Genomic DNA, 15,804 nt, shown 5'->3' with positions numbered 1-15,804 from the left:
AAAGAAAAACAAACATAAAATTGAATAAAAAAGACCAATCTTTTCCGCGATGTTCGTACGTTTAGGCAGGTTAGTGGCAGGTTAGTGGCAAGTATTTCATTTTTCCTGCAGCATTAAATTTACCTTGGTATGAAACTGGGTTGTTATTCAAAATTTTATAACAAATAGAAAACACAACCTGCAATATTAATGTAATAGGATGTTATGCCTGTAACTGTAAATAATATAGCGGTACAAATGAAGAATTCAATATATTCAAACGTTTGGAAGTCACAAGCAGGGGTTAGGTTAGGTTAAATAAATGTTAGTATTTTATAAAAGATAAATTTCTGTTTTATAGTTCAATGTATCATTTTCTTATGTAGTTTGGATTATTGATATAGCACCTGGAAAATAAAGTGTGCACGTAACAATTATTAGACGTCGCATTAAATGTTTTATGTCTTAATGTTATCTACTTTTATACCGTTTTTCTGTCATCCGGAATAAGTAAACATTACTTCTTAAGGTCAATGACCATATATGTCATTATAATTACATGTTTTCAATAATCATATATTCTCTTCTAGATGAAGGGAAAGTATTATGTTTTTTTATATTATAAATTTCCAGATAAGGTCGTATGGGTTTAGATAGTTTATTCGAGTTGAAGCCTATACCATTATATGCACGTGTTATAGTGAAAGTCAGAAGAAAATTGTTTCTCTCCAAATTATCCTCTTTAAAGATCTATTTTTTTTTTATATTTTATATTATAATATTACAGATTTTCCCATAAAAAAGCTTTTAATATGAATCAAATTAAATAAAATAAACAGTGTTTACTTAATCTTTTATTGTTTACTATAGACGTATTGTGACGACAAGGCCAAACTCGTAAACGATTGTAATCTCAGTTTCAACTTGGCAATTCACTTACTTATTTGAAAGATATATGAAATAATAAAATTGACGTCAGTATGTTGTACTTTACGTTTAGCAGCTAAGATTTCTAGTGTAAAGGAAAGAAAATTGAATATTTTATACAACAGTTATCAGTAATTCCATCTGAAATATTTTTACCACACTTCACCGTTCATATTTTTTATTATTATTATCTATATCTTAAGTAAAATAGTTGGCTTAAAGACCTACGGCTCTACATATATTCCATTGTATATATAAACTCTCAGTCACCGATTATCTGAGTTTAAAAAATAAATAAGTTTTAAAAATAAACAATCAGTCTCAACAAACTCTATTGGTCGGATTGAAATATTAACAAACATATCTGAAGTTAAAAAGCGATTGTTTTACATAGGCGAGTGGATATAATTTGTCGTATAGAGCTTCTCCTGTTCAACGCTTTTGAATATAAGCAGGCTTTTCTTTTTATTATATGTAATCTCTAGGAAAGGTTTGGAATATAAAAGATTACAACGCGTTTATTTAATAATATTATTTAATAATAATACAATAATCTGAGGAGAGTGAACGCTGCCGTCTCCACTGTTATGTAATTTTATTTAGATGGAGTAACTCATTAGAAACTGTTAATGCATAGTGGTGACATTTTTTGTCTGCTTGCGTTATAGATTATTTCAGACAGCTCTTTTTGCAATCTAATATCTAAGAGCATAAGCATTATGAATATAATAGATTGACACATTTTGATTCGGTTTTTTGATTGATTGATTTGAAAGCTGATTTCTTTGCCCACCGCAAATCTGTTTCTGAACTAGCTCAGAGTTCAGCAGATCAGCCGTTAAAAGTTCAGGTGTGTGAGATTATCAGCTCTTTTACAAAACGATGTAAAAAATGTTTGGCCTGAAATCATATTCTTGATAATTATATCACGCGTGCGAGTACATTCGTTAAATGACATTTATCAAATTTAAGAATTTATTCTAATAAACCTGTATTGAAATAGAAGCTATTGTATTTTTTGTCTTTTATTCCGAACATACATTTGTTTTTAACTAGTCCTTACTGCAATGCGGCGATTTAAGGTTCAATTTTGGTCAAAAATATGAATCAAGAAATATAAATAAAGTTTACCCTTTTTTATATATTAGTAAATAGTGTCAATTATATGTGATAAAATAAATAAACACTAGAACTGGTTGTAAATTTTTAATTTCAAAATAACGAAATAGAATTTTATCTAAGTACAAGAAGTAGTAGCAATATTCAAATGTTTTATTCATTATCATAAAAATTATCTGGCTTCACTCAAACAAATCACATTACAATTCGATACACTTTTACACATTAATCAAACATATAAATCAATCACTCAAACACTTTAAATAAGAAGCGTACAATTTAATTTTATAGTAAGCATTTAGCTATCTTCATTTATAGCGCATGTACTACAAAATTTTTATAGTGCATTATTATATAAATCTAAGAAATTAATATCAAAATGTTTAAGTTTAATGAACTTTCTAAGTCCGTGGTATCCCTTTTAAATTTAGGCTGCTTCCGTTTCTACTGGAAACACCTAATTTATGCTTGAGGACGTTCAAACACTTGGTAGTTCCGTTTTAAGAACCAAGGATTTCTATACGAAACGTTCGGTTTCTCGGGCTGTGATTGAGGGAAATATGCGTTGTTTGGAAATTTAGGTATAATGTTTTGAGATAGTAGGGGGTATCTGGATGTTAATGGTCTGGGAGAAGTTGCTGGTAGGAAAATTTGAGGTGGCACTTGTGACAATGTTTCCAGACCAATGTTGTAGTATGGACTAATGCTATTTGGTATTTGCAGTGTGTTAGGTGTCGAAACTAGAGGGGGGAAAGGTTCGCATACTGTTCCGGAAATTAATGAATCTAATGGTGCAAAATATATTCTGAAGTTTATGTCACCATAATTCAGCTCTGATTCTAAAAATACAGGCATTCTGTCTGAGATAACCCATACATTTTTGCCTCTGTCAATTTTAATATCACAAGGGAATATAAGACCAATATCATCCTTATCTACAATAGCAGTGTTTTGTGGTTTAAGCTCTGATGCTGAGTTCCAGCAACCGATAGCATTTTGGTCAATTAAGTTGAATAGTTGAACACCGGAAGAATCGATGACTTTGGCAGTGGTATGGGTATTTGGGCCACGAGTACCGACAACTTTAAAGTCTTTGTACGACCCAGTTACTTTGGATTCATCTCTCAAAATTCGAGTGGAGACAGAAAATTCTGTAAAACTAGAAAGAGGAGAGAAATAGAGAGTTCTATAGCCATCAGGACCTATGGGAGAAGTGTGAATACCAAAAATTCCCTCAGCCCCCCATTGGAAATTAAGCCCAGCAATATTGAAATCACCAACAAGAGGATCGGGCATAAAGTAGCTGTGGCTGAATCTCCACGATTTATTTTGTTCCCAGGAATAAGCTATAAGACCGTATCCCAGTTCATCAGAGAAATAAGCGAACGTATCCTCACAAGAAAGCCCTTCATCTAAAGCAATATTGGCAATGAACGTAGTAGAAACAATATCCTCGGGGCGGAAGACATATCTTCTAATACGCTGGTCCGTATTTAAGTCGTATACATTTATCGCGTACGGGCACAGATTGGTAACGTTAGGATCTGCAAAAAAAGTTATAGTAACCAATAATAATTTATATCACATTCAATGTGTATATTGAAAGTTAAGCAATACTTTTTCAGATATGGAATCACTTTCTTAAACTTAGATCTTTTTTATTGCATAAGTCATATTCGGTGAAGTAATGATTTTTATAAAATTATTTGTTATAGTATATAATATTTGATTTATAATTTATGTAAGCAAATTCTGTAATTTTTTGTCAATTATTGATTTATTATATGTAGATCGAATTACCATATCCGTAGGTTCCAACATCCAATACCCAAAGACGGTCACACTGATCGGCCTTGATCCTGTAAACTGTCGTTAGTCCATTTTCACAGTCCCCTAATTCGTTTTCTTTAAAACTTGGATAGGGTGTTAGTTTCGGTGAGGGTTCGTGTGGGGCATCTAAGGGAATGTAGTTCAATGTAGCTGGAATACCTGCAACAAAATTATTATTTAATATCACTTATTATTTGTGATAAAAGTGCATCTACCATCAGCGTGAAAAATATGAACAAGCATGACGAGTTTCGAATTTAGATTTTATTTTGAAATCAGTAACAGCAATTAATTTTCGAATCTACATAATAGACTCGACTTAGCTTTTACTGGCTATCTAAAATAAATAGCAACTTTTAAAGTTTCACTATTCCAGAGATATATTAAATTTTTGTTAATTTATCATAAACTCTAGTTCCTAATATATCTTGATAAATGTATATATAATGTGTGTGTGTGTGTGTATTTTGATTCCTTTTTGACAGACGCTAATTGTTTGTACTTTAAAAGGAGTTAAACCGAATTGAAGTTATTTCAATATAACATTTCAGTTGGTTTATATTGGTTGTCCCAAAATTAACGCAAGATTATCTTTAATCAAAATTAACGCAATCTTGCGGTAATTTTGGGACACCCTATTTTAATCTTTTTCGACTGATACCTAAAGTTCTCAACATCATTAAAATTTTATGTCAAAAAGGGATACGAATGAATTATTAAAATTTCTCAAAGACTGTTCATCTACCTACTTGTAAGATGGAATGTGTAGTACATTCCATCTTTTATATTATTCTTAAAAAAATTGTATTCAATTTAGAATACAAGATGTAAATATATTTAATGGAGGATTCAGTTGAGTTTCATTTTTTTGAAATTGTTTTTGTAATCCCCATAACAATTAAATCGAATGTGCTTAAACACTTTAGTGCTAAAGTGGTAACAGGATATCAGTTTATTATAATAACAATAAATCATTGAAGTATAAGATAATACTAAAACTTTTAACACAAAGTCAAAGGTATGTTTAGGACTATGTTTGTCTGATGTATTATTATATTATTCTTTGAATTCATCATTCCTAGACCTGTAATTCATCATTGTCTATGAATTCATAGCCCATAAATTTATTTGTACATGTAGGCACACATTTCTACCTTAAGAACGATATATTTGTTATGATGACCGGTTGAGACTTGAAATTATAGAGCAAACCAATTTATAACAACAGTTTTATATACGCGCGCACGAAAACGAAATCAGATAAGTACTCGCAATAATAATAGTAGCGTTGTCTTACATTTCTCTTCATAAAACGTGCTCTGATTAAATTTATTTATTTCTTGAATTTTTCTTTCGACACACGAAACTTTTGTTAATGAGACGAGAAATTTATTCGTAGTAACTTTATAATAGTTATTGCTGTGTATATTTATTGTTACCAGTGTAGAGCCTAATTGGGATTTGTGAAGGTCGTTTTGTAACTTTACTACCAGCAAGGTTAATATAAAATTTTTGAACACGTGTTCTCAAAAATAAGTCTTGAACATAATAGTTTGTACGACATTGAACCAAATGCTTTTATCGTGACGAAATATCCTTTGTTGAGTTTAATTGTATATTTAACGCCCAAATAATTAAACATAAAAAAAAAGAAATTGTAGATTATGGTCAGTAGGTATTATTTATTATTTTTTATTAAAAAAAAACCACACCAAATACAATTCTTTGTCAAATATAGTAAAATTAAGTTGGCTTTGATTCAGATATTGAAAATAAAAACAGTAAAACTTACTTTACAAATTTCTTAAGTAATGAGTTCTGTTCCACTATCTTTATTCATAAGTAAGCAAAATTGAAAATATTTTTAGTTATTATAACAAAAATTATTTTATTTCTTCGAAATATTTCAGTTTGTGCAGCTTGGAATTTATAATATAAAATCTGATGTTAAAATAATTCTACATATAAAATGCCTTTATATTTTAAAAATGAAAGCAAATTATTTAAATTAAATCAGGGCTGGGACTGGACACAAGTATTCCAAAATGTCGGAAGCTGCAATAAATAACCAGCTTGACTAGCTAAATATTATGGAAACCGTTTCGAGCTATGTTTAGGTCTAGACCAAATTCAGTTTAGATTTAATAAACATTTAAATCTCTATGACGGTACGCAGTTCACGTTTTTATACATATAAAGACTTATAAAAACAACAGAATTACCTTTATATCTTTCCAAAAAAGTTCGTTTTATTACCTGTGATTATTATGGTAATTAAAGTTGACAAGTTTAAGACAAAGGCAGTATTAAGATCAAGTAAATTGAAGGTAAACTTTCGCATATCAATGTCTTAAGCAATGTATTGAGTATAAATTACCAAAGTAAAAACATTGGCGATCGTAACTGGATATAATTAAACAACATTATAAACATGTTAAGTAGCGCATCGCATAAACAACCAACGCCCATCACTATCTATTGCATAATCAAAATAGTGTAATAATTTTTCCACGCTATTGATTATATATAATTGTAAAAGTTTTAAATTTAAGTCCAGACTAGATTAATTCCATCAAAAGTGTAACTATACTTCGTATCTTATTAATTTAATATTATAATTTTATGATTAAAAATCGATGTATGTAAATCGGTTCATGTTAAAACTCGAGTGAGTGTTGTGTAACCATGTATGATAGAGTAAATAGGTTCGATGTTGACACAATTCTTATGGCATTTAAATAAAATAATTGATTTAAAATAATGCGATCTTAATATTCGCGAGGATTCATTAAAATAAAACTAATATTTTTCCGATTTACTACGCGAATTTTCTTATTTTAAAAACTACATAATCGCGACGTTTCGGTGAATTTTTAGCAACCGTGATTACGGGCAGACGAGATGTAAATGTCTGTCGGACAGACAGCGTAGTAAATCCGAAAAATATTAGTTTTAAATTTTTGATTTAAAATATCTTAAAAACATATGAGGATATAGATACATATACCTTTTAAAAAGACTTTAAGGAGAGTGATATTCCATTCTCTTTATTATTTTTAATTATTTTCATTTGGAATAAATGTAAAAAAGTGCTACCACCTTCAACACTTCTTTCAACCTTTCGTTTCAATATTTCAGGACATGTTGGAAAAATTATGTAATTTATAATTATAACAGCTGTGTATAAAAACGTGAAATTGAAATATAAGTTAGAGTTTCGTTAGAAAATTGAAATTACTTATAAAATTAGAAACGTAAAAAGTAAACTAGCCGTTTGTCATAGTTTTACTTGTTTTATTTTACTATTTTTTTATAATAAAAAATTCTTAAACAAAACTAAATAATATGATAATGATTAAATTCTTGACTTTTCTTTGTCGTTCAAATATTCTTTAAACACATACAAAAATTTTTTTCATAAATTATAAATTATATGGTAAAGATTGAGTGAATGTATAAATTCCTAAGTTCCATTATTATGTTTAGACATTTTTTACTAAAAAATAACGCTGATTAAAGCCTTAAATTGTCTGTTAAATATTACGCCAAACTGTGAAGAAACTCATGTAAAATGCACTAGTATTTTAATAATAGTTAAGTAAAAAGTAACTATGCGATTAATTGTTGGTCAACATAATTATATGTAGGCGGTTATGTTGCGTACAGCTCGGACTCATGATTTACTGACAGAATTTGCATTAACGTTATTGGCATCATCGTAATTTAGACTGATAAAGAGAATTACCACAAGACTTTGTGGTGACTAAATTATAAAGATACCCGAGATGAATACGTAACAGTTACGTAGAGAGTTCAAACACTGTAAGCGTTATTATATTATATTCACTTATTTATGTTAGATTAATTATTCATTATATAATCTTTTTGCTATAATAAAATATAAATTATACTAGTGTTGTTATTAGTACGTGTGTATATTTTTTTCAGACATCCCATATGTGTACATTTATATTACGAATATTTTTTTTACATTACAAATTGATTCTTTGATTTATTTAAGTTGATCATATAACTTAATTTAGAAATTTTTAAATTTATAACAGTTCATTAATTGGTTTTTATAAATTTTTAATAACTTTTATTAATCCATAAAAACTTACCACCACGCCATCTCGGGACACTGACGAAAAGCTTGTTCCTCCATCTTTCGATACCAACAGGTAAAGCATTTTGAGGTATCAGAGCCCCCGTCTGTAGAGCTTGTTGCTTCAGGTACGGGTCTGGATAGTTCCAGTCAAGAACATTCCAGGAATATAGTTCCTGAAGCTTCACTGCCGCAGAAGCAGCGGCAATGAACCCGAAAATGAAAAACAGTTTGCCGACCATATTTTATCTGCGGACAAAAGTTAAGTTGTAATTATAAATTAAAGTGTTCTGCAATGTTTAATGTAACACACATATAAACATTGATTGTTGAATATATTTCATTTAAACTTATTAAAACTTTATATTGAAACTGATAGGTTTGATATGATTAGAAATGAAGTCACGTATTATTTTAAAAGCATCAAATTTATACTTAGGATATTCACATAAAAAAATCCAAAATTGTCGTTACGAATTACTATTTATAAAAAAATCACAAATATTTGATTTACATTTTGCTAAAACAAAATAAATAATACCGGTTTTAATTTCACTGAACAGTGTATTTACGAACACGATATATATAACCCTTAAAATTTTCAACGTCTGGAGTAATAATTATTATACGTACATTAAACTTAACAGCACAAGCCTATCTGGCTGCCGGAATAACACTGCAACTTGTTAAGTCACCCCTACTATTAAATATCCACCCATCTCCACCGGCACTAAGTCGTAACTTGGGTTAGCAAAATTGCGCAACATTTTTATTTTGCAATTAGAAATTTCAAACTTTTTGAAAATGTTGACTTTATCTAATAAGGAACTAAAGCTGTTGGGTTTATTATGCCAATGTTAATATAATTAGTGATTGGATAATAATTTTTCAAAATATATTTCAAAATTCTTTACTTCGTTAGATGTTGGGACCTAGACTGTCTCATGGTGAAGGTTAAAAAGTCTTTTTAAAAATAAGTTCACGTTAAAACACGCCTTATTAAATTGACATTCCTTTCGCTCCTTTACATTATAATTGCGATCTTGTATTACATAAAATAACTTTGATGTCAAAGTTAATTTAAAAAAAACTATTTTTGGATATATTATTTACAGTTTGTTTAATTATATCGAATCGGATTGAGAGTAAATTATACTTGAGCAACCTTCAATACTTTCCAACGATGTTTCTTTAAAAAAATATATAATTTATTTAATGATTATAACTTATCTGTAACGAACACAAATCTAAAAAATATATATCCTTTCTCAACATCATTAAGGATGTCCAATGTTTGCTTAATATATATATACATGAAGATACGTTGTAGTTGAGATTTCTTTGTAAATGTTTTTGTAATGTGAAATAAAAGGGATGGTTTACAAATTAAATTGTTTATGAAACTTTATTTCTATTTTATCACTAATTAACACCAATATACTTAAAAAAAATATAGATCAATATTTTAATTATTATATTCCAACAATGGTAGCTTAGTGGTCTAAAACCTTCAAAATCATGCCTTAGCACCAGATTTGACCTTAAAAGTTATAAAGTGGACTTAATCATATTCAATTACTCTGATGAAAATTGGTACAAATATGTAATCGTGCGTTTAAATTATAGTTTCTGATAAAATTATAATTTAAAGTTCATCAACACAAACAAATCTAATTGAGATACGGTATGAAACTAGTAAATGCCATAGGCTGTAAAACTTTTTTATAACACAAAAAATAATAAGTAATAACCAAAAACAGTAGCAAAAATATACGTGCGTTTTCTTTTTATAGAAACGAATTTTCTTTAAACACTAACGTTATATGATTTAGGGCATTTTAATCTATTATTATCGCCAATAAAACAAAAAATTTAACATTTATTTATTAATATAGTTTATTTATAACCATCCGATGCAATATGTTACATACATTTCATTTAATATGCTAAAGTATCTAGTTTTTATTGTCCTGTTAAATTTCTAAGTATTTTCTTCTATTTATTATTTATTGAAAACTGGTTCATAGATTTTTATAATTTATGATATTAAAAAAAAACTTATAACGTAATTCATAATGTTAGTTAATTAAGAGCTCAATCCAATCAACAGTCTGTGAGTTGGCAAATCTATTTTTCAATTACTGCAGGATCATATTACATTAGCATGTCAAGAAAAGGTTTTAAGCTTTAGTAAAAATGGCTCTACCACTTCTATAAAGTTCTAAAGTGAATCAATTTTATACAACAAAACAAGCCCCCAAACCAAGTGTAAAATATAGCTTTAAAAACAAACTACCTTTACCTTATTAATTCTAAATATTTACGTTAATCAAATCTAGTTATCAACAAAAACATGTTCGCGACAGTTTCTCGTGTAAATTGGAATTGATATACATGGATGTATGTATGTCTGTTATTACTTTTTATGTCTCACGTTTCCGTTGAAATATAACACACAGAGCGTGTTTTTAGAGCAAACGCAATAAACTTGTACTTGTAAAAGGTTTTCATTTCAATCTGACGCAATGACTGTTTGAGATAATGCAAACTAACTCATTCCATTCATAAAACATATTTTAGGAATCCCAGTATTGATTTATATTAAGTACTTCTATAAAAACGTGTAAATTCAAATGTATTTCAACACTAGCTCTTCCCGCAATTAAATTGTCCTGGTGTTCAGCTTAACTCGAGTATGTTATGCTATATGAGTTGTGATAATTCAATTTGTTATATTTTTAAAATTATGCATTGATTAAAGAAAGTAAATGGTTACAATTTTATTACATTTGTAGAAAAAAATATTTTTATACAACCTTAAACTTGAAAACTTATATTAAACAGTATTTTTGTAGTTTCCTATAAAAATAATAGATTAATAATTTTAATAACCAAATATTTATATGTATGTATATATATATATATATATATATATATATATATATATATAGTAGCAGGAATTAAGAGAATGTTAATGGTATATATGACACGCCTCTCCTGCCACAACATATATTTGATGACGCAAGGACAAACAAAAACTTACCTCTATAATATTCATGAATTGTTTTATACGTAAGTTAAATTCACAAGAAGGTCATGTTAGCAAATATCTAAGTTAACGGCGAACTATTTTACTTATCGTATAATTATTATTTTTAATTGCTATATTAACTGTGATAATGCTTCATATTTACATTTCAATTATATAATTTCAACAAAAGTGCTTATTATTTCAAAAATGATTATTTACTTTTTACCGCGTAGGCTTATGTGATTGTTCTACATTTCTAAGGTGGGGAAAAAGTAGTAACTGGTTTTTTAGAATGGTTAAAGCATCGTTTAATTTCTAATAGCCAATTACAATGGAAACTGTGTCGTATTTAAATATTTCTGACATGTATAAATGATAATAAGGAAATACGTTTTGGAAATATCTTTTATGGTAACTGTCAGGTTGTCAATGTCGCTGTTATGTAATCCGTTATCATTTTTATATAATTAATAATAAATTCGTATTTCCAAGACCATTAATAAATTATTGTACTGGAAAAAATATAATTAATAATAATTAAATTCTAGGTGTTTCATTGTTCAACACAATTTATGCACGACAGTTAAATGTTGTTTTAGTGAGTGATTTATTAGGTGCTATATCGAAATCAACATCTAGTACAGTTTATTGATTGATTTATTATATTTTTTAAATATCCTAATCAATATAACTTTGGAATTACTTAAACTTGTTTCAGGACCAGCCAATGTAAAGAGATAAAAAATATAATACATAAGTTAAATTAAAATTTTTGTAAATAAAACAAAAGCAATGAAAGATGGAGAATTCGTTTAAGTAGTTTGAAGAATGGGCATTAAGAGCAAATCAGCAAACAACGAGTAATAAATCTTAAAGGTAACTTCCATTACAATTGCTTAGAATATAAACAGACATTATTTTTTATGGTCTTTTTAGTACGGAAAGTTAACAGTTTGTCATTCATAAATCTTTGAAAAATATAGTATTAACGTAGTTTTTTACGGGAAACGCTTCGTCTATAGTGTGACGATGCAAAACTTGTGCTAAGGCAATACCTTAGTCATCAAAATGACTAGGAGTAACACAAATACAAAAGATCGCGAGTTTAAAATAATAACCATTTTAATTAGTATTTTATCGATTTAGTGAAACAAAACTGAATTGTTTAAGTGAATTGCATTTAATTTTCAGTTTGCATATAGAAGTATTCTCGTCTTTTAATACATTTCATCGAGCTAAAGAAGTATATCATCGAGCGTACGGACCACTGAATAACGCTACTTCGCATCGGCACTCAGTGACTGTCAGTGACTTTCCGGATGAAAACTTAATTGACTACGAGGTAAATATTGTTTTAAACAAAAATTAAAAATAAAAATGTATGAGATATTACATTGTGGGTAATAAAACTAATGAGATCTAAGATTTTCGCGAGTATTCATTTAAATCAAACTAGTGTTATTCGGATTTACTACGCGGATTTTATTATTTAAAAACTACATAGGTGTGTGTGAGGCTGTGAGGTGAGGTTAGGTGAGGTTCACACCTCGTCTGCCCGTGATCACGGTTGCTGCAAAGTAACCGAAACGTCGGGATTATGTAGTTTTTAAATAATAAAATCCGCGTAGTAAATCCGAATAACACTAGTTTCATTTTTTAAAACTAATGTTAGTTTTATATTTTTGCTTTGATATTTTTATAATATTTATTCGAGGTTGTCAATAATTATGGAAGGAGATTTCGGTATTTAATTGGTATTGTTTTGCATATATTTTACGATTAATTTTACGTAATATTTATGATTTTATTTATGAATTTTTTTTTTTGGTTTTTATCTACATTTTAATTTTGATTTTGATATAGCTAATGTTATGTAATGAGAAAGCTAGTGTGTTTCAATTTAATTCAAATTTCGGATTACGTAGCTCCAAAGTAGAACGGCATAGATTTTTAATATTATAATTTTTTACTACCTTGTTTCAATGTACTTTTATGAATTTCATTCCAAATAATTTTAATTTATATAAAGCATAATTCTATTGGCAACATTTCTTCTTCAACGACTTAATTAACACGAACTGCAAACCGGATTTTCATAAATACAAAGCAAATAATTATTGATTATTATTTGTAAGGATACATTTCATCAAAGCTATTATCGGTAACAATTGTTGGTGTTGCATAAATGATGCAACCTGCTGTATTATACTTGAACGAAGCATAAGTTTTGTTAAAATAAATGTACAAGGGAAAATATATCGCGTTTAGCTTTCATGTCACTAACTTCGGAAATACAATATAATATTATCATTACGCAATATTGCAATGTATAACTGTTAACTGGTTTTACTAAAATGACCAAATACGTTTATGACTGTTGAAGTTTTACAAGAAATTAAAATTTGTTTTAAACAGACGAGCATTATCCCATAGATGATTTTTAATCCATAATATTATATGATAATAGTTATCAATTTTTTTATAAATAATAAATTAAGTTTGTTATTAGTTGGTCTCTTCTGATGAAAATTACAATATTTTTTACTTTCTAAATAATAAATAGGACTTTTGCTCTCGTATATCGTATACCAAAGTATATGAGAATTCCTTTCAAGGTTAAAAAAGTTGTGACGGATATTGTATTACTTACAAAATGAACACACGCAAACGTAATATTAATATTATTTTATACTAACATATACCCTTAATATACTAAACCTTTTTCTCTACATAAGATATTAAATTTTTTTATATGCAATTTCAGTTTACTTGACATCATTGAAGTGTTATTTTTTTTCTTAATTCACTTATAATGTTTTGTTTCTGCTTTATTTTATTTGGTTATTATTTAATATCAATCATTCGAAATATGACTGTGAATTATGATTTAACAGATATTACTAAAAGTTTAATGGTATATGTGATTATTATCCGTTTTGAGTTCAAGGACTGTTTGTAAGGTATTCAGACCGGTTTTAACTTGTGTTAACGACTTGTGTGAATTCGAAAGTTGATAGCGAGCGCGTTTTAACTATCTATTCGAAATAAAAGTAACATTACGTAATCATTTTCCTTGCTACAGAAACCCAAAAGAATGTACATAAAATACGTGCGGAGAATCTGCCAAAGGCATAAACACCATGGCTATACAATGTTGCTGTTTAGAGATCTTGATGAAGTATATGAAAAATAAAATAAAAAAAATAATATAAATGTTACGTGATGCTTAATTAACACATATAAAATTTTATTTTTGAACGTGCACTTATTATTAGTATTACATTTTTTATTACAACAAAAATATTATATTATTGATTTATTACTTATTATTCTTTTTTTAATATGGTAGGGATATATAATTTATTATTCCCTTAGATATAAATTGTCCCCAGAAGTCCCCAGACGCAGTTATATTTATACTGCCATAATGGAATGCGAGGTATGAAGCAAGATATGTTTGTTTACAAATTGCAATAACTCGGTTGGTATTCCATACTATTAGTTATTTTCGAATCAGAAGTTTTTTTTGATTGCTATATGTTATTTTTTTATTCACTGTTGTTTAATGTTTCATGTCATAATAAAAAGTTGATGCATTGACATGGCTTAACACATAAAATAAGTAGCGGGGAACGAACTTTTGATTGTTTATGAAACATATCGAGTGTTACGTGTTTATTATATTATGTTATATATTAAATTTGTGGTTAATTTAACGTTTTAATATAAAAAAATAATGAATAATTAATCTAAATTTATTGATGTAATATTTATTAAAATAATTAAGTCACTCTCGCTACAGTTGCTTTAGTTTTGAGTAACATGTTTTATGTATTTGGAAATTAAATTATTCGACAGTCTGGAAATTTTATATTTATTGTTGAGAAAGAAAAAAAACGCTCTATGCAAGTCAACTTATTTTTTTTATGTCTACAGTTAAAATATTTTATTATGAGAGAACGCTTGACTGCAGCATTAGTTCGTTACTTGATATATTCAGGTTAAAAAAAAAATCTTCTTTGTGCCCTTAAATTTGTGTGCAACATTACAATTTGGAATTCATGAAAAATATAGATTCGGTGAATGATATTTTAAATTATATCAGGTAACTGTTATTTTAACCAACATTACAATTCGGAAACAAAGTTCAATGTCTTTTAGTTTTTTTCTTACTCTCTTATATGTCACAAATAAATTTTCGATGTAACATTATTTTGACAAATTTTTTTTTTTATTATTTTCGGGACAGTTCCATCTGATGAAATATAAGAATAAAAATTCAGTTTACAACAAACCCGACGGAATTCTCTTACATATTCGATTTTTTTTTTGTTCAGATTCAATTAATCGATTTTTAAAATGTTTAATACAGTAAAACTTGCAGGAAACACCTTTTTATAAAGGCGTTACCTAGTATCCATAACGTTATATCAATAATTATAATTCAGTCACGGTCGCTTGGGTATGAAGTAACTGTAATTGATAAGGTTTTCAACTGAGTCCTTTTTTTATGATTAAAATTAACAGTTGTTTTAAACTGGTTTAGTATTATTTGCAATGGTCTTGATGCCTTGTTGTAAAATATATAAAGTCATCACGCCAAAGCTTGTCACCACATCCGGTATATGGGTTGTGAGACTGTGGTAGTGAGACATAAATGACAGTGACTTGACTAAGTAAATTTCGTGATGACCCAATTAAAACCTGTCTTAATTAATCTTATAGATAAATTTCTATATGATATTATAAAATTTTCAGGGCTTAATGAATACACATTTAAAATACAAAAAAAAAATATATATATATCAATAAG

The 15,804-nt window shown here is 28.0% G+C and overlaps 1 protein-coding gene and 1 long non-coding RNA gene across 6 annotated transcripts in view; one reads left to right on the top strand and one right to left on the bottom strand.

Annotated features, from left to right (window-relative positions):
* Positions 1-15,804, top strand: part of LOC133319210 (uncharacterized) — an 85,614-nt gene that overhangs the window by 512 nt on the left and 69,298 nt on the right. The window contains exons 1-3 of one of the 4 annotated variants that reach the window (XR_009752894.1): positions 10,857-11,867; positions 12,183-12,333; positions 14,074-14,675. This is a non-coding gene — a long non-coding RNA (uncharacterized LOC133319210). Of the gene's footprint in view, positions 1-10,853; positions 11,868-12,182; positions 12,334-14,073; positions 14,676-15,804 lie in introns of those variants that run through there. The other 3 variants (XR_009752896.1, XR_009752895.1, XR_009752893.1) reach the window with 3 other exon arrangements.
* The window catches only part of LOC116766570 (protein yellow), a 127,006-nt gene continuing 113,314 nt past the window's right edge, over positions 2,113-15,804 (bottom strand). The window contains exons 1-4 of one of the 2 annotated variants that reach the window (XM_032656467.2): positions 8,594-8,657; positions 7,977-8,209; positions 3,826-4,014; positions 2,113-3,569 (exon numbers count right to left, since the gene is read on the bottom strand). In XM_032656467.2, coding sequence (XP_032512358.1) covers positions 2,488-3,569; positions 3,826-4,014; positions 7,977-8,202 — 1,497 coding nt within the window. In that variant the 5' untranslated portion in view covers positions 8,203-8,209; positions 8,594-8,657 and the 3' untranslated portion in view covers positions 2,113-2,487. Of the gene's footprint in view, positions 3,570-3,825; positions 4,015-7,976; positions 8,210-8,593; positions 8,658-15,804 lie in introns of those variants that run through there. The other variant, XM_061522741.1, reaches the window with a different exon arrangement.

The sequence above is a fragment of the Danaus plexippus genome, chromosome 15 (assembly GCF_018135715.1).
Source record: "Danaus plexippus chromosome 15, MEX_DaPlex, whole genome shotgun sequence".
In the NCBI taxonomy this organism is placed as follows: Eukaryota; Metazoa; Arthropoda; class Insecta; order Lepidoptera; family Nymphalidae; genus Danaus; species Danaus plexippus.
Note: the sequence above shows the minus strand (reverse complement) of the source record. Positions and strands in the feature narration are given on the sequence as shown.